General features: G+C 46.3%; 1 protein-coding gene across 5 annotated transcripts in view; it reads right to left on the bottom strand.

Moving 5' to 3' along the window:
- Window positions 1–17,646, bottom strand: part of Sspn (sarcospan) — a 32,954-nt gene extending 15,308 nt beyond the window's left edge. The window contains exon 1 of one of the 5 annotated variants that reach the window (XM_031383891.1): window positions 17,395–17,646. In XM_031383891.1, coding sequence (XP_031239751.1) covers window positions 17,395–17,592 — 198 coding nt within the window. In that variant the 5' untranslated portion in view covers window positions 17,593–17,646. Of the gene's footprint in view, window positions 1–12,855; window positions 12,875–14,806; window positions 15,058–15,105; window positions 15,407–17,029; window positions 17,181–17,394 lie in introns of those variants that run through there. The other 4 variants (XM_031383893.1, XM_031383892.1, XM_031383896.1 and 1 more) reach the window with 4 other exon arrangements.
- Window positions 17,647–22,339: the final 4,693 nt, after the last annotated feature.

Here is a 22,339-nt window from a genome sequence, read left to right as displayed (position 1 = left end):
TCCAGTCATTTCCATGCAGTAAATCCTACGGTGGCAGATTCCAGAGCACTGAACTGAGGCTGCTGAGCGAGAGCTGCCTGCCTGCGGCCTTCATGAGACAGCCTGACTTAGCCCCCATATCCACTCCCACCACATCTTCTGCTTCCTTCCCCTGTGATGGGTGCATCTGTTCACCTAGTGAGATTGGTTTATTACTACATTTGGCAAATTAAGCTCTACTAGCTGCTTAGAATCTCTGCATCAGCACAGAGGAGCACAGGAGAGAGCCAAGGAGAACCCCACTACACTCTGCTCCACCTTTATCTATGAGAGACATGAGGACCCCATTAGATACTGAGACAACAGGCAGTATCTATCATCTATCTCTCTCTCTAAATATCTATCTACCTACCTACCTACCTTTGTATCTATCATCTATCTACTTATCTATGCATGGCAAGTATATATATATACTTTATATATATATATATGTATATATATATAAAATCAAAGCATGACATTATATTAATCACAAAATACAACATTTATAACAATATACTAGAATAAAGTTATTAGCATCAATATTCTAGTATGCCATTAGGAAATAAAATAGACTTATTTGAATGTAAGCTCCATACTATAATAGCAGTTGGCATGGTAGCCTGTACATCTGCTAAGTGGATAATCAGTGGGTAGTGTATATAACATGGAAACACCGAACAGTGGGATGACCCACATCCCTTGTGAAATAAGCAGCCAATACCATGCTCCCTTCCAATTAGTATCAAGACCCTTTGTCTATTCATAATGTTACAGCCACTGGAACAGCTATATCTTTTTGACTATGTATGCTTGTTAAGGATAAAGCTGTTGGGTACAGCTCTGAGCCATCAATGGACTTTGCTGCTGCACCCCTGGAGACGTGGCCCAGTTTGGGGACTTCTGGCTTTGGTTGTGTGGGCGATAACCATCCCATGTATCAGGATGACATGCCACACATGAGAATAATTCAGAGATGCTCCCAGAACGTTCCAGAACGTGGAGGCTGCAAGCCCAATGGGATTGTGATGGACAGCTTCTGTCTGTTCTCATAGCCTCACTTTTCATTACAGATTTAGGCAGATGCAAAATAGTAAGGCACAGAAATATGTCCTTCGCCTTACAGTACACACAAAACAGGAAAAATAACATCCCAAACCATGAAACCCCGAGCCAGAGCTCCTTCAACAAGTGAGAACTGACTGCTTGGTTCAGTTGAAACTCAAGTATGAAACTGTACACGTGGTTACTGCGCTGCATGGTGGGAAGAGAGCTCGAACTTTTATTCCATCCCTTTACTCATGAAGTACAGTCCCTGCCTCTACCTGAGACAGAAGCTCATGAAACTCATGCTGCCTTGGATGCCACTGTGTAGCTAGGACTGGCTTTGAACTCCAGCCTTCCTGTCTTGACCTCCTGAGTACCAGGGCTGCAAGCATGCACCACCGTGCCTGGCTTTAACTGGTTCTCCGTGTTCTCAGTTCCTCTGTCGGCAAAAGGAAGCAATAGTGCTTTGTTGTGATGGTTAATCTGATGACTATAGGAATCCTTCTATACAGCCAGGCCCAAGGCCACTATTGATCGCTGATTTATCCTTAGCTGGTGATTATTAATGCCGTCATTACTATGGCTGTCAGAGATCAAGTTTAAAGTCCATTAAGAGGTCCCGAATGTACTGCCAGGATAGCCAGGCTCAGCGTCAACACTGTTGGTTACAAGTACTGCATCTTTTAATTAGTACCTGTGTAAGTGGTCACTGGGCATTCTCTTGATATTTATGAAGGAAAATCCCATGCCCGGATAATTTAACAATGGGCTTAGAATAAGCAGTTTCAATGCTGGGTACCTCAGTAAGCAAAACGGTGCAAATTACCCCATTTCTTTTGTTTGTTGTTATTGCTTTCCAGAGTTTCATACAATCCAGGCTGGCCTTTAACTCACTCGGCAACTCTGCCTCCTAAAGTGGCGGGGTCACAAGTGTGCACTACACCTGGCTTCTAGTTCACATTCACAAGAGTCCTAGGAGGTCACTGTTAATGATAGTTCTGCTCTACAGATAAGGAGCAGAACAGCTCAATGAGAAGCCTGAGGATCATCATCATCAGTCCACCATCAGTTGCACACATACCACCTGTCCCTGCCCCCATAGGGCCGCAGGATCTCGCTGGAGAAATCCTGGCAGCCAGTGGCACAGAGATCTGTGAAGCCCACCAGCTCCTGCTTCTCCCTTGAGTGGCTGAGCCATCTGTGAAGCACTGGGGGTCCGAGTCAGCCAGGGAGACTTGAGTATTAGAACTCAGTGGAGAAAGTAAAGCTTGCAAACTGTTTTAAAGACTTCTAAGAAACGCGGACATCTTTTGTTTCCCATCTCATGTGACCTCAGTCTCTCCCAGTAACTTACTCTAAAATCTGAGCTAAAAAAGAAAAATATATGCAAATAAATGAAAGTACCCTGTCACATCTTAGACACGATCTTGCTCTGTTTAACAAGTGTTCACTGTGACACCACCACCACCGTGTACCACGGACTCTTGGAGGCTTACAACTCCACAGTGAGGAGTGAAGATTTCTACCTTGATGGCCCTAAGGTATCCTTGAGTGTGTGAAGAGGCCAGTGATACAGCAGTGGCGAACTACAGACAACTAAGAGCTCAACATTCTCCTCATCAAACAGGAGGAAGTGACATAAAAAAGGCAATATGTATTTAAATGTTAGTTTTGCCAGAAAACAAAACAAAACAAAACAAAAAACAAAAGAACTGGTAATTCTCCACAAGTCCAGCTTTAGAACTTGCACAGGTACTCATGCACACATACACCAATGGAGTTGCTTCGTACATGGGTCTTGCTAGCTCCCTTCTTCAACGGCACAGATCTACATGTTGGGCCCCATTTTGGCCTGGCTCGAGTTTTGAGACTGGTCTCAGTCACTTCCATATGGGTTGATTCAGCAAGACCTGTTTGGCCCTGCCTCTGCTGAGGTAGAGCTTTGCCATTGGCCCTGTCAGTCACTCCATACCCTCTGTCATCCTTCCCTGCCTCCTACGTCATCTTACCCCACCAAAAATCCCCCTCCCCCCTCCCCCGAGCTTATATAAGCGAGAGGCTGATGCCATAAAACAAGACTCCCAGCTCAGTGTGTTTCTTTTGGGCCGTCGAAACCCCAGTGGAACCTGGACCTGCCGGGAAGGAGCCAGCAACTGAACATTACCCAGGACCTCACAGCCACATATGTGACATGCATAGAACAAGGGCACAGGGTGAAACGCAAGCGCCCATGGTCCCATGGTAAGATGGGCCGCCCGGCTATAGATGGAGACTTAGCTCCGGGTCTGCAGTTCTATCATGTCTAGGACATCAGTGAGGCCTGCTTCCTCTGCTGCCAAAGGGACAGCATATGAAAAGAGCTTACCACAACACCCAGTGCACACAAGGCAGCTAGCTGGTAAGTGGCATCAAGCAAACAAATGAACCCATTCGTGCCATGGCCTGGCCGTCTGCAGGAGGCACTTCTCAGACCTCTCCACAGCGTTGGCACACATCTGGAGAGAGAAAGCTTCTTTTTCTGCTTTGTTCTGTTCCGGCTACAGGCCTGTTTATTGCCACCTGCCCAGGAGATGCCGATCTCAGTGACGGCAGTGCGCTTTGTATGCTTTTGATTAATTACCCTGTGATGATTTTATAGAGGCAAGCATGAATAAATGCTGAAAGACAAACAAACAAACAAGCTGGTCATAGATCCAAAGTTAGTATTCCTGTTTTTTGGAAACACAATAGTTTCAGCTGAACTTCGTGCACAAGACATTGGCAGAGGACAGAAGTGACAGGGGACAGAGAGAAAGGCTGAAAACTAGCCAGAGGGACCAAACAGGATTGAACCAAACAGGAAGAGACGGGAAAGCATCGAGCACGGCCATTAAACTCTGGGCTTTCACTCTGATCCTGAAATAAAGGTCTCAGTTTCATAAGCCAGGCTCAGAATAGTGACTTTTCTATCACACACAGAGCTACAGTGGAAGAATCACCCAGCCAGGAACAGTTGCTAAGGTGTGTCTCATTACATGGGCCAGGCCAGGAGGGCGGCCACTCCCTGTCAGCTGCCTCCAGAAGCTGCAGTTGTAGACCAACGCCCACCTTGTTCCTTATCTTTCCTAATTTTTAAAAAAAGTTTTCCTTGGAACAGATGCTGTCCATGCAAAGGCCTGGCAGAGAAATCTCCAACTGCTCATGAAAGTCTGAGTTTTGGCCTACGGCCTTCGGCTTTGTATTTCCACATTTTCCAGGGGAGCAGAGGGAATGCTTTAATGTTTAGTTTGTAAAGTTGACAAGGTTTCATGAAGCGCAGGCTGGCAAGGAGCTCGCTATGTGGTGGAGGGTAGCCTTGAACTCCTGACCCTTCTGCCTCTCCCTTCCAAGCACTGGGATTACAGGTGTGCACTACCACACCGGATATTTTATTACATTTAAAAGAAGCAAACATTAGAGATATAGGTCAAAATGTCTCTGTTAGAAGGTCAGTCTGCATGATAAGGAATCCTGTTGCTTTAAGTGTGTCCTCTCGGGGTCTAGGAAGAAAAAAGACTTACAGAAGGGCAGTCGTGACAGCTCAAGTGGCATCCATTTAACCTCCTCTCTCCTAGTTTGTCCTTATTTCTTGTCCTTCTGGCTTAAGAGTGTCTGTGTGACAAGCACATGGCTGAATTACTATAACTGCACACACTTTTCACAAGTCAGTGTGCAAAGACATTGACATTAGACCAAGATTAACAATATGGTAATTTCCTTAAAATACAAAAGCCAACCTGGCCTCACCCACGGATTTGTCAGATATGCATCTCTTTACAAAATCAATTATGAGAACATTTTTGAGATTTTTGAGTTTTTTTTTTTTAACGGAGTTATTCGTAAGGCAGTATTGCTCACAGCACTGACAGCAAACTGGGAGTCACCTACTCTGCTGTGATCAAAGCTCTGGTTGACTGGGAATGAGTACCGAGCCTCGAGAGAACCTTTAAAGCCAGTGCCGTCCCTGCCTCTTTCAATCCCTGGACCCTCTGTCCAACTCAAAGGGCGGGGCTTCTTCATGACTTGACACTTCCAATACGCACAACTTTTTTCATCAGTATTTTCCACCAATGAGGCTTTGGAATGTGCGCCAGTGTGTTTAGCCAGTTCTGTTACACAAGCCTTCGAGTGGGAAGGGAGATGTGCTCTCTCTCGTCCTGTCCCCAGCACACTGCCCTGTGGGGGTGATGGCTTGCCTTTCATAGGTGGTACACAGTGATTCCTACAAAGCTGATTAAGATGAGATGAAATGTGCAAACTGGCTAGATCAGGAAGTGGGAGTTCCCTAAATCCTATGGAAACTCTGAGTTTTCCTTGATGCTTCTGCCATAGCCAAATTTCTGCTAAAACCTGGGAAGGTAATAGAGAATCAAGCCTGGGCTCAGTAGCCCCAACACAGACTTTTCAAAGCCTTGTCTGAAAACCATTTTGAGTTGTCACTGAAGCCAATGGGTTCTCTGGCTGAGTGTTTCCTGGGAAAACCGCATCTATCCCAGCATCTGTCTGAGTTACAGCCGAAGCCTCCAGCCTTCCTCATGGTGGGCGTCTTCTCTCAGTGTAACACAGATTTGTGTGTTTGGGTGAAGGTTCATATTTCATAGCAACTACTGACAAAGTTTGCAATTACATCCTCGAAAGACCAAATAAATACAGACAACAGGATCTTAGAGCAACAATGTAGGAGATGGCTAAACTGGGCTAAACACCCAGTGTTCTTTTCTTTCCTTATCTGCGGTGGGGTGGGGGTGGGGGGCTGGAGCAAGGCCTTTGTCTAAAACCCAGCCCTACTCATTTATTATCTAAGCTCTGTTCAGGTAAGTCCCCTACTCAAAAAAAAGTGACCTGACTCTGTATATACTAGGCCATTTACTTCCAAAAATGCAGTAAGTTTAAAAAAATAAAGTACTGTATTCCTTTATGGAAAACTATGACTCAGAAAGATCTGAAATTTAAAAGTGGATTCAGAGAAGTATTATTTTGTATAATTTCAAAGACGAAATTACACAAAAACTCCTTATAAAACATTTTAAAATCCTGGACTAAATACAGCAAATATTCATTCTATTAACTAACAAGGAAATAAAAGTTGTCAAAAGCAAATGTCCTAAAGAGAGGTGGTACTTGGTGCAGGAGGATGTGGCCTATTCCCACATAAGAAGAGATCGCTTTTAATAGTTACATACACCCATGACAGGCCTGAGCATCTTTATAGCCGTAAAGAGGGAACCAAGAAACCAAGCCTGCCCAGTGGGTTTGCCTTTAACATGACTATACCCTGGCAAGTCTAGAAAATAGCCAACCACAAGCCTCGGACGGCTCCAGAATTGTGTCTTGGTTGTTGAGGCCTGGGTTGGAGTGGGGTCTTTGAAACTATCTGCATGATTCTGGAACATGGACTTGAAAATAACCTTGATTAACACTTGATAGTTTCAATAAATAAATTATGGGGTGTGGGAAATAAAGGACGAATCTTTTAGTAAAGGAGATATAAAAATCAGGTAAGCTAATTACAACTAGATCTTGGTTTTTAACAAACTGTTAAGAAATACTCACAAATTAATTCCTATTAAGAAATTTTTCTGTTATAATAGAATTTGATTTTTTATGATCTTTACCATTTGACTTAAATAGCAAAATATTTATAGATAGAATGATGTCAAGACTGGGGTTTATTTCAAAATAACTTTAAGGGGTACATAATGGATGATGAGAAGAAACAGAGCAATTGGGGGTAAATATGAGTTGATAATTTTCAGAGCTGGGTGGCAGAAACATCGAGGCTCATTATGAAGTCATATCTTTTTTGACTCTGCTTGAGTCTCCGTGATGAGTGAGCTAAGAGAAAGGATTATACAAGTTTATAAAACCATTGGAATGCTGGGTACAACCAAACTACCTGGAAGGTGCACTCAAATAGGCCGCACTGAGTTATCACACAATGCCTCTTAAAAGATGAACTGGCAAACCAAAGTTAGTAAAGACACAAAGAATTCACTTATCAGTGAAGGCCAGCACCTGTGCTTATGTGCTTATGTGCATACTCTAAAACCAAAATCCAAAGCCACAAGAATCCCTACCAATAAGGCTAGAGTGGTAGATGATTGGTCAGTCAAGTGTTTGACCTGTAAGTGTAAAGACGTGATGGAGTTCAGTTCCTTCCAAACCACAAGGACAGAGCCAGATGCGGTGGTGCATGCTTGTGATCTTGGCATGGAGTCGTGGTGGTGGGAGGATCCCTAGGGCTTGTTGACAGGCCAGCCTAGAACTTGTGAGGTCCAGGCCAATGAGACCCTATCTCAAAGAAGAAGATGGAGAGGAAGAAAGAAGGGAGAAGAGGGATGAAGGGAGGAATATATGGGGAGGGGGTGAAAGAAAGAAACAGCTGCACGGAAGGTCTGATATTCCTGGGCTCAGACGAGAGAACTGTGCAGTTGACAGAAAATCGATTGACAGTATGATATATGGCATGTAGAGTCAATCAATATGAATCACCTTGTTTGATCTTTAAAACATTATCAAGGGGCTTCTCTAACTGACAACATTTTAAAAACATGAGCTAGCTATAAGTGAACATAAAACAGTAGTGATGTTAGCATAACTTCGAGTTTGAGAATCTTTCAGTGTGAGGAGGAGGTCAATGGCCCCAGCTGGCAGTCTGCCCTGCGTGCCTCTCTCCACAACATGGCTAGCCAGACACACGGCTTTTTGTGAGGTATATGTTAGGCTGAGAGAAGGGGAGCAGAGCTTTGGGGAGGTCTGGGCATGGAAAAATCTGTGATGACTGAATGAGAATTATTTATCGAGGGTTCTAGGACACAATTGCTTTGGTTACCCAAAGCATGTTCATTTTTAAAATTATAGTTGGTCTCAGAACTATGAACAAAAGCCAAAAGCCTTCCATAAACATCTAAGAAACTACTTTTCCAGAAGTGTCTAGACCCTCTATGTCAGAATCAGGCTTGAAGACAGACAGACAGCATGAGAACCTGGTTCTCCTGAGACAGGGGCTCCTGAGGCTGGTTCTCCCAAGGTTGGCTCTCCTGAGACGGGGGCTCCCGAGTACAATGTCAGAACTCAGCTTCCGTCCAGTTCTTTCAAATTGTTTACCTTGACACCTTCCCTTGTCCTTCTCACGGCCTTGAGTGTCCCTCCCAAGGTAACATCACTCTGCCTTCCACCCTGCCTTTGCCTTCTCTCCCTAGCAATTCTCCTCAAAGGGCCTCAGCTTTCACAACACAGCTGAGCAGGAGATAAGGCACAAGAGCCTGGGCCTAACAGTCCAATCAGAGTCTCAGTGCTGACACCAAAGAAGGGCCAAGGGGTGACATTCTCTCCTAGTTATCAGAATGGCTAACACAACAGCAGTCCCCCTCCTTCTCTTGTCCCCTGTTATCATCTTCCACTTAAGAGAGTGCCTTGATAACAGCTTATCATAAAGGGGTCTGTAATGGCAGTGTGACAGTGACCGCTGAATCAAACACCTTCAAAACAGCATCAGAGCGAGATGTCACTGAGAGGGCTTCATCTAAGGCTCTCAGAATTCGGGCAGCCCAGCCAGGGGGCAGCTGTTTATTTCTGCACTGACAGACGCCAGAGTTCTTCACAGTACTCCAGCAGACCCTTTATTGCTGATAACCAGTTACCGATAGGCCTTTTGCCACCTCAGGGAAGGGCAGCGAGGGAGCACCCTGTCCATGGTGGAGAGGAAGAAGCTGGGATTCTGAAGATGTTACATGGGTGAACATCAACATTAGGTCAAAATTCAAAGGAGAGGGCTGCGGAGGTGGCCAGTACTTGCATAAGCATGAGAAGCAACATACAACATACATGACAAAGACCAGTAAGGCCACATGTCCCTAAGACACTCAATGTCAACTTCTGGCTGTGCGCACACACACACATGCACACACACACACCTGCACATATACACGCACACCAGAGGAGACACAGGAATGCTCCTGTACCTCAGCAGTGTGAGCACACACACACACACACACACACCAGAGGAGACACAGGAATGCTCCTGTACCTCAACAGTGTGAGCACACACACACACACACACACACACACACACACACACACGCGTGCACACCAGAGGAAACACAGGAATGCTCCTGTACCTCAGCAGTGGTTGTGCCCTGTTAGCAAATGACTTGGGGATAGAGCCGGCTGACTGCCCAAATGGCTTTGTATTGCAATGGCTCAACACTCAAAAAAGGCAGAGCAAAGCCTGGCTGGGGATGTTCATGACGGGCAAACAGAATCCCACAAGACATCCTTGGATGTCTTACACCTAAGTGGGGAGTGCCCAGAAGCACACCTGGACTGGAGGCGGGGATACAATGAGGTTCAGCATGAAGACAAAGCTGGGGATTTGCAACATATTCTATAAACCAAAATATCAATGGAATTTTCAGTACTGACATCAAAAACTAACAATAGCTGAAATTTATACAGACAAGCTGAGGGGTGAATTCCCTTGAGTTCCAGAACACTGCGGATCATAGCTTAGTTCCCTTTGCTGTGATCATATGCCCCAGCAAAGCAACTTAACAGAAAGGGTTTATTTTGGTTCATCGGTTCAGATTACAGTCCATTATGTCAGGGATACCATAGCAACAGGAGATTGACAGGACTGGTCACATGGGCTGGTCACATGAACTAGTCACATGACATCCTTAGCCAAGAAGCAGAGAGAGACAAATGCAGGTGCTCAACTAGCTTTCTCCATATTGCACAGCTCAGGATCGGCGCCTAGGGAAAAGAGCCGCCCGCGGTGGGACTGTCTTCCCATGTCATTTAAGGTAATGAGGATAATCCCCCACCCAGTCACACCTAGAGGCCCATCTCCCAGGTGACTCCAGATCCTGTTGAGCTGCAGCCCCGCCCCCACCCCCACATGCTCACTGGCTGGTAAGAGCTATACAGCCAGTGAGACTCTCTGGTTACTCTCACGACCTCGTTCACAAGCTGGATCCATCTGATTTTTAGTTTAACGGAAACTTGACAAAGACATGATTGGAAACTGCATGAGAGCAACCATTCTCCAAACTCAACAGCTCCCCAAACCTTGGACCACCGTGTCACCAAAGCAACATGATACCCAACTTCATCCTAAGTACTTAGAGTATGCCCGTCGTAACTGTAGCCCCCACCCCCTCTCGGAGGAAGCTTCTTGCAACACAGAGAGACCATTGCAGAAAACCACAACTGGTCAAGATGCGATCCTGGGCTTGTACGATCCTCCAGAACAGCTAATCCTGGCGTGCTCAGACCACAACACAATTCCTACAGCCAAAGCCTCAGAGACCACTGGAAGAACTGCAAGAGCCAGAGGACCAAGAAGTTTGCAGTGACCTATATGCAGTCTCCTAGAAGTGACTGGGAGTCATTACCCACTACGGCTTCCTAAACAAGACCCGAACATGCACAATAACCACAGGCATGTTGTGTTTATATATTTATGTACATATACACAAAACCTATACCTAGATGTGACAATAACAATAAGAGGAAATTGGAATTGGGGCCAGGAATTGGGGTCATGGGAGGAATTAGAGGAAGTAATGGAAAAAATGATGTAATCATAGGGAAAAAACCCAACCTCCTCCAAATGATCCCCTAAGACATGAGCACACGCATGCGCACGCATGGACAAATGCTGATAAGTCACTGAACAAAAGTGTAGCTCCCCCTAGGTGTAGTGACACGGGCTTATAATCCCAGAACTGGGGAAGTAGAAGCAGGAGAATCAAAAGTTCAAGGTTAACCTGGTATATATGAGACCCCCATCTCAAAAACAAAGATGGCCAGTGAGATGGTTCAAAGGTAAAGGTACTTGCCACCAACCTGGAGTTTGATCCCTAGGATCCACACAGTGAGAAGAAAGAGGAGCTCCAAGTTGCCCTTTGACCTCCATGCGCTTGCCATGGCACTCAGGCATGTGCACACACACACACACACACACACACACACACACTAACAGGCACAAATGTGCACACGGACATCCCCCATGAAAAGGAGGGCGGGGGATAACAGAATAGCCATGACATCCTGAGGCCCCATCTAGCACCCCATTCTGACTGACCATTGTAATTAGCTCTTCAGTTTGACACGATGTAGGCTCCCAAAAAGATCTACATTTTTTCAATGAAAGGGTGCCTAGTTCAAGCCCAGTGTCTACTTTTCACTCGTATCCTGAAGTTATATGGAGACTCGCAGGCTAGCTTTGGCATAGCCTGTATGCATCATTAGGTTGATGTGCTGTCTTAGGACATGGCACCGGCAATCAGGGCTGATTAGACAGCAATCTTCATTAAAATGGCAAGGATGGCACTGTGTGTTGGGGCTGGGGTGGTGGTAAGGGAACCCGGCACTGTGTGTTGGGGCTGGGGGGGGGTAAGGGAACCCAGACATTTCCTTGGAGCAAGGCAGACATGGACAGCCATCATACTGGAAATCCATGAATAGCCACACCAAGAATTAGAGTGACCCTGTTGCTCCTCCACCCCCATAGCGAGCTTAACACAAGTCACTTCTCTACCCAGAAGTCATTTAGCCTAGTTAGGGGATGCAAATAAGGTGGATTCGGATGTTTTTGTGGTTGCTATTGCTACTTAGTATTTTTTTAAAGATTTATTTGTGTGTGTGTGTGTGTGTGTGTGTGTGTGTGTGTGTGCGCGCGCGCGCATGCGCGCACATGTGTGCATGTACAACTGTATGTGCGGGCACCTAAGGAGGCCAGAAGAAGACATCAGATCCTTTGGATCTGGAGTTGCAGGCAGTTTTGCACTCCCTGACCTAGCGGCTGGGAACCAAACTGCTCCTCTGAAAGAGCAGCAAGTCAAACTGACTCTCCAGCCTCCAGTCCTATAGAGCAACCTGAGAATGAGTTAGTGTTCTGGATAGTTCTGGAGCCCTGAGCCCCAGTGCAGTAATAGCAAATAAAATCTCTCTGCCTTCCAGTGTCCAGCTCTATCACTCTAAAACAGCCACATTCAAGTTCAGATGGAAGCTTTGGAAATAATGAGCTTGAGAGAAATAGACTTCATTGTCATGTATTACGTGTTGGGGGGCACACAGTAGCTCAGTGGGTAAATAATTCATTACTTCCCTTTTATTCTGATTACCCCGAAAGTCTATGTACTAGAATCAGTCTTACAAAGACATCAAAACTGAGATGACTCAGGTGAGACTAGTCTTCTGGGACTTCCTGATTGGCACATATCCACACGGGAAGGGTTTTAAAAACATAGGAATCACCATCTCCTCTCACTTGCTCTTTCTCTCTTCCTCCCTCCCCTTCTGCCCTCTCCCCCTCAGAACTCTGGGCTGAACTCTGTAAAGCTAGATGCAGAGACAAAACTTTCCCTAATTCTGAACATCTTAGGATTCCAGTCAGTCCTAACCTTACTCTTCCACTCCTGGAATTCTCAAAAAACCCATGCCATTTTCATTAAAATTATTTTTTATATTTAATGTGAGAACCTCATACGGCTACCAAGTTGTTTTCTTACGACTTATCTATTGTGTGTACTCCATGGGGATTGAATCAGCCCTGTCATTATTATTCCCCAGTTCCAACAACCCTGTGACAGTCGTGTAATAAAAAAATATTTCCCAGTGGTACGTGAGGTGCTCTGTTGGGTTTGGGAACACATATTAAAGTCCCAATGTGAAAAACAATGAATTACTGTGCAGCGTGTTCCTAAAAGTATTATCCCAGATTTAATTTTTCAAAATGTCAAAACTCTTATGTGGAAACTGACATACCTTTAGCTTTCCGACTTGATGAAAACTTCAGTCTCTGTTCTTCCAGCTTCCTCTAGTTATAAATCATAACTGATAACTTGCTATGTGTTCTAGATCTACTTGTAAATTTCACAGTAAATTCTCATGAGGCTCCTGGTGCTTAAAATTCTCTCTTGAAATAGACAATCAACCTGTCTATGCCATGGTGTTGCCTCTAGCCAGATCTGAAACTTTTGAATGGCACCTGTATTTCTAATCCCTCAAGAGAATTTTGAAATTGAAACACTGAAATTTGAAAGGCATACTGAAATTCTTTGTGTATGTGTGCCTAAGTTTTGAGACAGAGTATCACTGTATTGTCTAAACGGGCCTCAAACTTGCAAACATCCTGCATCGGCCTCCTGAATGCTGTTAACTACTGACATGTACCACCATGCCCAGCATTGTTCTTGGAATACCCATTGGGACTTCTGATCATTACAGATTCATACTGTGAGTTTCATGACATGTTGAATACAGAAAACATGGCTCCCTTTCTTTTAAGCTCTTGCTTTAAACTTTTTGACATGGTCACTATGATCACACATCTAGGAGTTTGGGTTCCAGTGAGCTGGACACGGGGACAATGGACGGAGAGGTGAGGTAGGAAGCTAAAGAACACAGCAGAAGGCAGGGCGCAGCCACTCCTAGCTGCAATCCCAGCCCTCAGGAGGCAGGAAGATCATTGTAAGTTCTCCCCAGCCTGGTCTACCTGGTGAATACAAACAGGCCTCCTCAGCCCTAGATATAAGAACATCAGAGCATCCTGGGGGAGGTAAGGAGGGAGAGCAAGCTCTGAAACTGACATCAGGACAGAGATGCCAAAGAAAGTAAATCCCTGGCGGGCTCTGAGAGATGAATGCGGCTCTGGAAACACTGGGGCTACTTTTCTAATGAGCGGTATTCATTACTGTCAGATGTGATAAGAACCCAGCCCATCGGCAGCTGGAGATCTCCCCAGCTGTGGAAACATCATTTTAGAGTCATGTAGACACCCCTAGCAAGTGTTACTGAACAGAGAAAACTAAGCCCAAGGCATCTAGATAAGAACTGCCACAGTGCTGGGTTTCTTCACTGCAGAAGAACTGAAACAGCTCAGGCATATGAGCCATGAAGGAGGGAGGACTGGGAGTTCAAGGCCAGCCTTGGCTACATAAAGTTCATACATGAGACTGCCTCAAAATCCAAACATAAAATTAAGATCTAGAATGATGATCTGGTTCATACACTAAACAGGTTTAAAAAGCCCAAGAAGGAGTCTCTCTATCCTAGGTGTTCTGCCTGCAACCCTGTTTTCCTCAGAGAGATCGCTGCTCACTACCATTGATGATTTACAACCTCTGCCATCAAAGGACTCTGAGCCAATGCCATAGTCTCCACTGCAGCTCCAATCAACTTTTCCCTTTCCTATACAGAAATCCTTGGTAACTGAAGTAAAAATGTTTCGGCCGTCTGCCCGATCCGGGATGAGCAGTCACATTTATGGTCAGTCACAGTAGAGGTCAGGAGGTAACCTAGTTGGTTCCCTACAATTCCACTGGACTAAGTCTCTGAGCATAAATTACCCAGGGCCTCTTTCGTCTCTAAGCACAGGGTCACAGGGCAAGTTACACAGGCTCCGGTCAAAGAGAAGCCTACCTGTGTGGATCTGCCCAGATACCCAAACTGTGTTAGGGAAATATCCATACCCACACCTGAAGTTAGTAGGAGAGGAGGGTCTGCGAACTGAAGCCTATCCTCACCGCCTTCGGGGGAAGTGGGCGTGGCTCGTTCAGCAGTGGGTTTGGTATTGCGCCTTCCTCACAGGGCAACCTTTCAGGGTCCCCTAGTATATACCAGACTAGAATCACTCCTCCAAGACAGAAAATAACCCCTGGGAGATTCTCCCTTCCACATTCATTGCCATCAATTTCCCGAGAGATTCAGAACTTACTAGGCTAATGTCAGAGTGCTGAGATTGCTAAATGGTGCCTTGGCTGGGAACAGAGGAAGGTGAGATGGCCAATCCCATTCCTCCTTTGGCGCTCAAAGTGATCTGTGAAACACAGAGATTAAAAAGCGACTATTCTGCCACCCTGGAGATGAACCAAGGTTGCTTCAACCTTGAGGAAGACCACCACCAGTGTTCCCCTAACAGCTAAAGCAAGCTAACTATGGGCTGGCACTGTGCCAAGGGCGTTCCACACAGTAACCTGTTGACTCCTCAGGATGGACCTGAGGGCTGGAACTTACTGTATTATCAATAAAGGGATGGAAAGCAGGGCTGGGAAGATGGCAGGGGTAAAGCACCTGATGCGCAGATAATGTGGACTCGAGCTCTAATCCCCAGCAGCCAGGTTCAAAAGATCATTGTGACAAGTCTATGACGTCACTGTTCCACAGCAGAGACGGGACATCCTGGGGGCTCCATGGCCCCCACTCCATGGTCTAGCCCACTTGGTGAGTCTAGCCCATTTGAGTTCAGTGACAGACGTCTTAAAAAAAAAATGGAGAAGTGACTGAGGAAGACATCACAATGTTGCCCTCTGACCTCCACAGGTATAAGGGCAATACGTTCCTCCTCAGCACAGGTATGCACTCATGAACACAGACAGACACACAGACACACAAACACCCTGAGCTCCCCTCCCCCAAGTTAAAGAACTTGGACACAGTTATTCAGCAAATAACATCTAAGCCAGGACTGAGCACCAGGTGCAGTGTTTACACACCTGCCTTCACCATCTGTCTCTCCCTTCCTGACAGTTTGGAAGAGTGTCCTGAGACCAACCACTCTGTGGTCAGACAAGCACAGGGGCCCTGTGTCTGAGAGACAGTGACACACTGCCCACAGCGCATCCTGCTGAGATGAGACATGGCCCCACATGGCTTCTCGGAGACTCCCTGGGTGGGTTGGAGCAGTCTCTGCTAGATCTCTATCCTACCCAGATTCTCTATTGAAAGAAAGGCCAAGCAGGGCCACATGCTATGGGTGAGCTTCAAATTAACCTTAGTATAAAGAAGAAACAAGAAAGAAAAAAAAGAGCTCTTTGTGCCACACCCAGAAAGCCATCAGGAATTTCGCTGGAGTTTTGACTCTTGAAGCTTCAGGATTTGTGTGTCTTGCCATAAACATTAAAACACAGTTTGTCCCCCTATCAAATTCATTTCTTTGAAACTGGTCTTTCTGAAGTTGAAATAAAAGCTGGTATTGAAAACCAGCCTCATTCCTTGTTCCTTCCTTTTTCCTGGCCTTCAAGGACAGATATTTTCCCCAGAGTATGTTGACAGCCATCGAGGCGACTAAAATATCCAGTATGTCTAAGTGAGAGGTTATTTTTAAAATCATTTGGCTTAGAAAACTCCAATCATGATAATTTCAAGGGAATTCTCAGTACACAAATTAAACATTTTAAATTACTCTGCCAAGATTTGTGAGTCTGAATAATCTTAATTTAAAAATATCTGCACTTATGCAAATGAATCAAGTATCTTCAAGTTCTGTCCCATACAAAATTATGTTGGTGTTGGTGTGGGGGGGTGGGGGAGGAGTCAGTAATGGTAATGATAGAGGTGAGATGGAAGGCCAAGGGCCCATGCTCATTTCTCCTAACTCTTCCACGTTTACCTTCTTGGCTTGAGATCGTCATTTACCTTATCTTACTGGGCTTCTTCGTGTCCAGAAAGGAATAACAATCTCCACATTGCATGGATCAAATGAGACAGCCTGAGAGGTTAGCATTGGTTTTAGATAATAAAGTAGGCAGTAGCCAGAACGCGGCTACAGAGAAGCCAGCCTGGCCTTGCTTTTCCAGCTCATGACCTTGGGCGGGGCCAGCCTGGTTTCTCTGACTTGAGGACTGTCCCATAAGATGTGGAGGTACAAACCCAGGGAAGATCTCTGGCAGGGCGGGCATACTGTAGGTATTCTATATGCCGTATCTATTTTACTTTCAAGAACTCACACACCAACTCAGAGCACTATGCGTCTGGCATTAATACAATTCCAAATGCACTCCACCGTAGCCAGCGAAGCTTCAGTCCGCTTTACACTGTGTGGATTAAAACGGATTGCTTGTTTTCTCCAGCCCTGCCTTAGAAAGCAATTTCAAGAAGTCTACAAGGAACTGTAGTTTAACAAAGCCAGTGTATCAACTCCAACTTAAGGTTTCCCTACCCTGCTTTTCCCAAGATGAGCTTCACTCTGCTACTTATGCACACAGGCGTGGGGCCTGGGGAATGGGACAAGGACCAAGCCACACAGGGTGGGCCTGCAGTTGTCTTTGAAGCTGAGCAAGATGTTCACAGGGCCTCCTCTGTAGACTGAGTCAGGTCCCTGGGAGGAGCAAGAAGCCTCAGGCAGGAGAAGGCCAGAATCCTGCTCCCAGCCTTGCTCTGGGGAGCCCAAGTGTGCCCACAGTCACTCTCCAAGCAGTTAGGGGTGCAGCCAGGGTGGGGGGTGCATGCAGCTGGGTTAGTCTCCACTCCACCATGCGGCTGGCATGCCCGCTGGTGCTTAGGCCGAACAGACTCGATGCTTACAATGATCCCAGCCCAGAACGGAGTGTCTCTGACTAGCAGGGAGGGGCTGATGCTCGCCATGAGGAAGCCCAGCACGGTCACAGCGATGCCCAGCGCCAGCTGCAGCAGCGCCAGCAACAGCGGGAAGCGGCAGCCGCAGCAGGTCCTCGCCTCCTCCTCGGCCAGCTCCAGAGCCCCGGGGCTCGATTTGCGCCCCATGTTCCCGCGGTGGTGCCTGCGCCTGGGCCGGCCGCGGTGCTGGGCCTGCCTGGTCTGCTGAGACTGGGCTGAGCAAAAGTGGAAAACACTAACAGCATAGGAGCTGCCTAGGGGGACCCGAGGGGGGTCGCCAACTGCCAACGCACAGGGACCTGGCGCCCAGGGCCTGTGATGGGAATGCCAGCCTGCTTTGCTTTTTTGTTTCCAGGAAGTGCAAGACAAGGTGATGAATGCTGAAACCCCTTGTGTTTAATTAATAGATCACTGAATCTAAAACGGGCTTGGCTACACTAAAAGATGTGGAGCCAGCCATTGACAAAAGTTAAATTGAGCTTTTAAAAAAATATATAATCCAACTGACAAGGAAGGAAGGGAGGGAGGACGAGAGGGGGTATGGGAGGAAGGGAGGGAGGGTGAGAGAAAGGAGGAAGGAAGGAGGGAGAAGGGGAATAAAGAAGGAAGTTTGGAGGGAGGGAGGAAGGAAGGGAGGGAGGGAGGAAGGGAGGAAGGAAGGAAAGAGAAAAGCAGCAGGGAAAAAATAAAGAAGACAGAAAAGAAAAACAAAAAGCTTGTTTTCATTTTGGTTTTTTGAGACAGGGTTTTTCTGTGTAGTCCTGGCTGTCCTGGAACTCACTGTGTAGACAGACCAGGTTGGTCTCAAACTCAGAAATCTGCTTGCCTCTAACTCTCAAGTGCTGGGATTAAAGGCATGTGCCACCACCACCCGGCACACCCAGGCAATCTTTAAGGGCAACTTTTAGCACCTGCAGTGTCTAGGACAGACAGCTATAGATCCTGCCCCTGCCAGGAGGCTCGGAAGAGATGAGTTAACCTGGTTATTGACATTTTTGCATACCTTCATGCAGCACCATTTAGGACAAAGTACAGTGTGCAGCTACTAAGAAATAGTCCCAATTCCATGAGGAGTTTAGACTCCCTTCTAAGGTTATTTGAACATCTGGAAACTTTATTCAAAGGGAATTATGTAGCCAAGATGTTAAGGGAGTTAATAAAGGATGCCCATTCTTAGGCTGAGCTGTCTGCGTCTAACTTCCCGCTGTTCCCTCAGAATCCCAGCTAATTATTGTCTGCTGTGTACCTGCAGAGGCACTTACTTAATGAGACTCAGCATCTGCCTTACACTTTTTCTGTACACCAGTGAGAAAAATGCAGCACACAGATTAAAGTCAATAAGTCAGAGGCAGGACACAAAGCACACATTCAGTTTCCATTGGGGATAGTCAGCTAACCTCACCCGGGGCTCAGTCCAGCCCAGAAAGGCCACCATCGGGGTTGCAGCATAGGACTGTGAGGAATTCCAGAAGGAACAGACAAAAGCTGGTATTAAAACAGAACATGATCCCCACTGACATGGACAGCCCAGCAGATGTAAATCTAACAGAAATCACAGTGAGCTAGTAATTACCTGTAATTAGCGCTTGATCCATATTAACCACACAGCTCTTAGTTGGACCTGTGGGGCTAGTTGGGCCTGGCTACTCAAGGGACAGCAGCAGGTGGGTTGTAAATTCGATTGAAGGGAGTATGGGGAATTAATTCTGCAGAGAAAAATCAAGTACTTGTTTGTGGAACATACTGTAGTGTCACTGTCTTCTACAACTTGGTGAGTCACCATGGCCAAAAACAGCTTGAGGAGGAAAAAAAAGGCTGACTTCATCTTGCAACTCTCAGGCCACAATGTATCTGTGAGGAAGCCGGAGGAAACTGAAACAGAAGCCCTGGAGGAATGCTCCTTAGTGGCTTGCTCCTCAAGAGTTGCTCAGCTTTGTTTGTTTAAGTAGAACTCAGGACCACCAGCCCAGGGAAAGGTAGGACTCCCCAGTAGGCTGCCATAACCGCATCAGTCATTTACTCAAGAAAACACCCGTCAGCCTTACCCACAGTCCAGTCTATGGAGGCATTTTCTCAATTGAGGGTTCCTCTTCCCAGATGATACTAGCCTATTTCAAGTTGACAAAACAATACATCCCTAGGGGCACGGAGATGGCTCAAAAGTTAAAGCACTTGTTCCTCTTTCAGAGAACCTGGGTTCAATTCCCAGTACCCACATTGGGCGACTCATACCTATTTTTAACTCCAGCTTGTGGGAGGGCATCCATGAGCACTTTACACACATGGTGCACATTCATACATGTAGGCAAAACAACTGTGCACATGAAATAAAAGTAAATAGATTTGTGGAGGCACCTCTTTCTGAAGAAATGTGGCAAAAAGGAAAATAGCCAATGACTAATGGAACTGCATAGAAGTATAAAGCTTTCCTTGTCATGGCTTGGATCTTAAATGTCCCTTAAAAGTCCATGTATCAAAGACATTGTCTTACCTCTGACACTATTGGGAGATGGCGGAGCCTGTAGGAAGTGAAGCCTAGTGGGAGGAAGCTGTGTTCTTGGGGCGCGCCCCTGGCATAGGCACTGGGACTCTGCCCTTCCTCGCCTTTCATTGTGTGGGAAACTGCATCTGCCTACCTCAAGCTCTTGTCATGGTAGACTTTGCCACGAAAGACCTTAAGTGATGGGGCCCAGTGACCATGGTGACGCCTCTGACAAGGTAAGCAGAAATAAATCATCGTTCCTTTTAAGTTGGGGTTGTTATCCCTCCCCCCACCGCCACCCCCACCTCCACTATCCCCCACCCTTCATGGAGATATTTCAGTATGTCTGTGTGCTGCGGAGGAGGCTGTTGAAGGTGTTGGGCATTGCTCCTTGAATGGTAATTATCAGGAAAATTGCCTGAAGTAGGAGAATCTGTGCAGGGGAGACAGGAGGAAGGCTAAGGCCGTCTGTCTGGGTGGAAGGAAGGCTTCTGAGAAAGCTCTTCCTCTGAGGATCGTCCAGAATATGTACGGAATGAACACAACATCATGAACAAATGAGCTCAGCTGGGCCGGCTGTGAGATCCCCTGGCCTATGCTTCCCACAATCAGATGTGAGGCCTGACAATACTTACCTCAGAAGGCTGGCAAAGTGATAATCGATCAATTGGAAGTAATCGGTAAGCACTAGCTGTCATGTTTATGCCATCTTTCTCCACCTATGATTGTTTTAGTTATAATATTCTTCAGGGGGCTTTGAGATGGCTGCATCAAAATAGGAAGGGTTCTCCACATATGATTTCCACAGTTTATTCCAAGATATTGTGCGGAAGTTACAGACCTCTGACACTTCCATACCATTTTGTTGGTGACACACTCCTATAATTCTGGAACTTGGAAGATGGAGGCATGGGAATAAGGAGTTCAAGGTCGGCCTCAGCTACACAGCAAGTTCCTGGCTAGCCTGAGCTGTATGAGCCCCACCTCAAAACCAAACAAATAACAAAAGAAATGTTTTGGCCTAAAACTGATAATCTTCATTGCCACTCTGACAAAATTTAGACTCCCCTAGGAATCACAGCTCTGGGTATGACTGTGCAGGGTTTAATTGCGTAGGGAGGATCCACCCCAAGCATGGATAGTATCATTCCTTGGCTCCAATGAATAAAAAGAGGAAAGGAGGGGGAGCACCGTCTGCCTCCTGTCTGGACACACTGTGACTAGGTGCTCCACACAACTGCCTGCCTCCCCAGGTCCTGCACCATGATGGATCACACTTGTGGACCACACCTGTGGACTGCACCATGATGGATCACATCTATGGACCACACTTGTGGACTACACCTGTGGACTGCACCATGATGGATCACATCTATGGACCACACTTGTGGACCACACCTGTGGACTGCACCACGATGGATCATACCTATGGACTGCACCTGTGGACTGCAGCACCCTCAAGCAAGACAAAATGAACTCTTTCCCTTAATCTACTTTTCTCAGGCATTTTATCACAACCATGTAAAAAGAACTATCATGTTAACGTTAAACTAGATATAGCTAAATTCAACAGGTGAAAATTAACATTTCTCAAACACTTTACCCCCTAAAATATTATTCTATGTTAGAGACATGACCGTTTTGAGACCTAAAAGTCTCTCACATATATCAAGAAATGACTGGCCCCATCTTGACATATCTTGAGGCATACTCATGGCCCAAGAAGGGGGGACTCATCTCGACATACCACAAATCAGGACTACCCTGCCTACTACCCTGGCCTCAAGGGTTGGGTATATGAAGAATCACTCCAGAGCAGGAGGTATTAGAACATCCTCTTTTAGATACGAGGAATAGACATACAGTGGAGAGGGTCTTCTCCTGCTGGAAGCTGGGCCCATGGTGGGTGTTCTTTCCCATAACTTAAAGGAAGTCACTATGACAGGTGAGGATAAGATCAATAGGAAATAAAAGAAAAAGATGGGGGTGGGGGGCTGCTGACAGTATTTAAGCATCAGAAATCAGCTGTGCCTGAAGCCAGAACCCTCTTGAGCATCCCCTGGGAGACTGTCTTGTACCACTGTCTCCACACAGCATTCTCAATTTGGGATTTCAGGTCCTGTTTGATAATCAGCACCATGGTTAGCTGGAGTGTCTTTGTGTCAACAAAGCAGCCTGGCTGGCTGGCTCTCCAAACTGGCACTTCCCCTACAGGAGAGCTCAAGTGTGTGTAGCAACACTCAGGTGTGTGCTTGAACACAGCAGGTAGGCAGTCTCCACGCACCCGACAGAAACAACCTTTGGAAGAAAAGCCCTGTCGCACTTGGCTCATGACTCTAGAGGGTTTCTCTCCTTCGGCTCAGACCATGGTGGTGGAGGTGTGGTAGAGACAGTTCTCCTGCGTGCCAGCTC

The sequence above is a fragment of the Mastomys coucha genome, unplaced genomic scaffold (assembly GCF_008632895.1).
Source record: "Mastomys coucha isolate ucsf_1 unplaced genomic scaffold, UCSF_Mcou_1 pScaffold20, whole genome shotgun sequence".
NCBI classification, from domain to species: Eukaryota; Metazoa; Chordata; class Mammalia; order Rodentia; family Muridae; genus Mastomys; species Mastomys coucha.
Note: the sequence above shows the minus strand (reverse complement) of the source record. Positions and strands in the feature narration are given on the sequence as shown.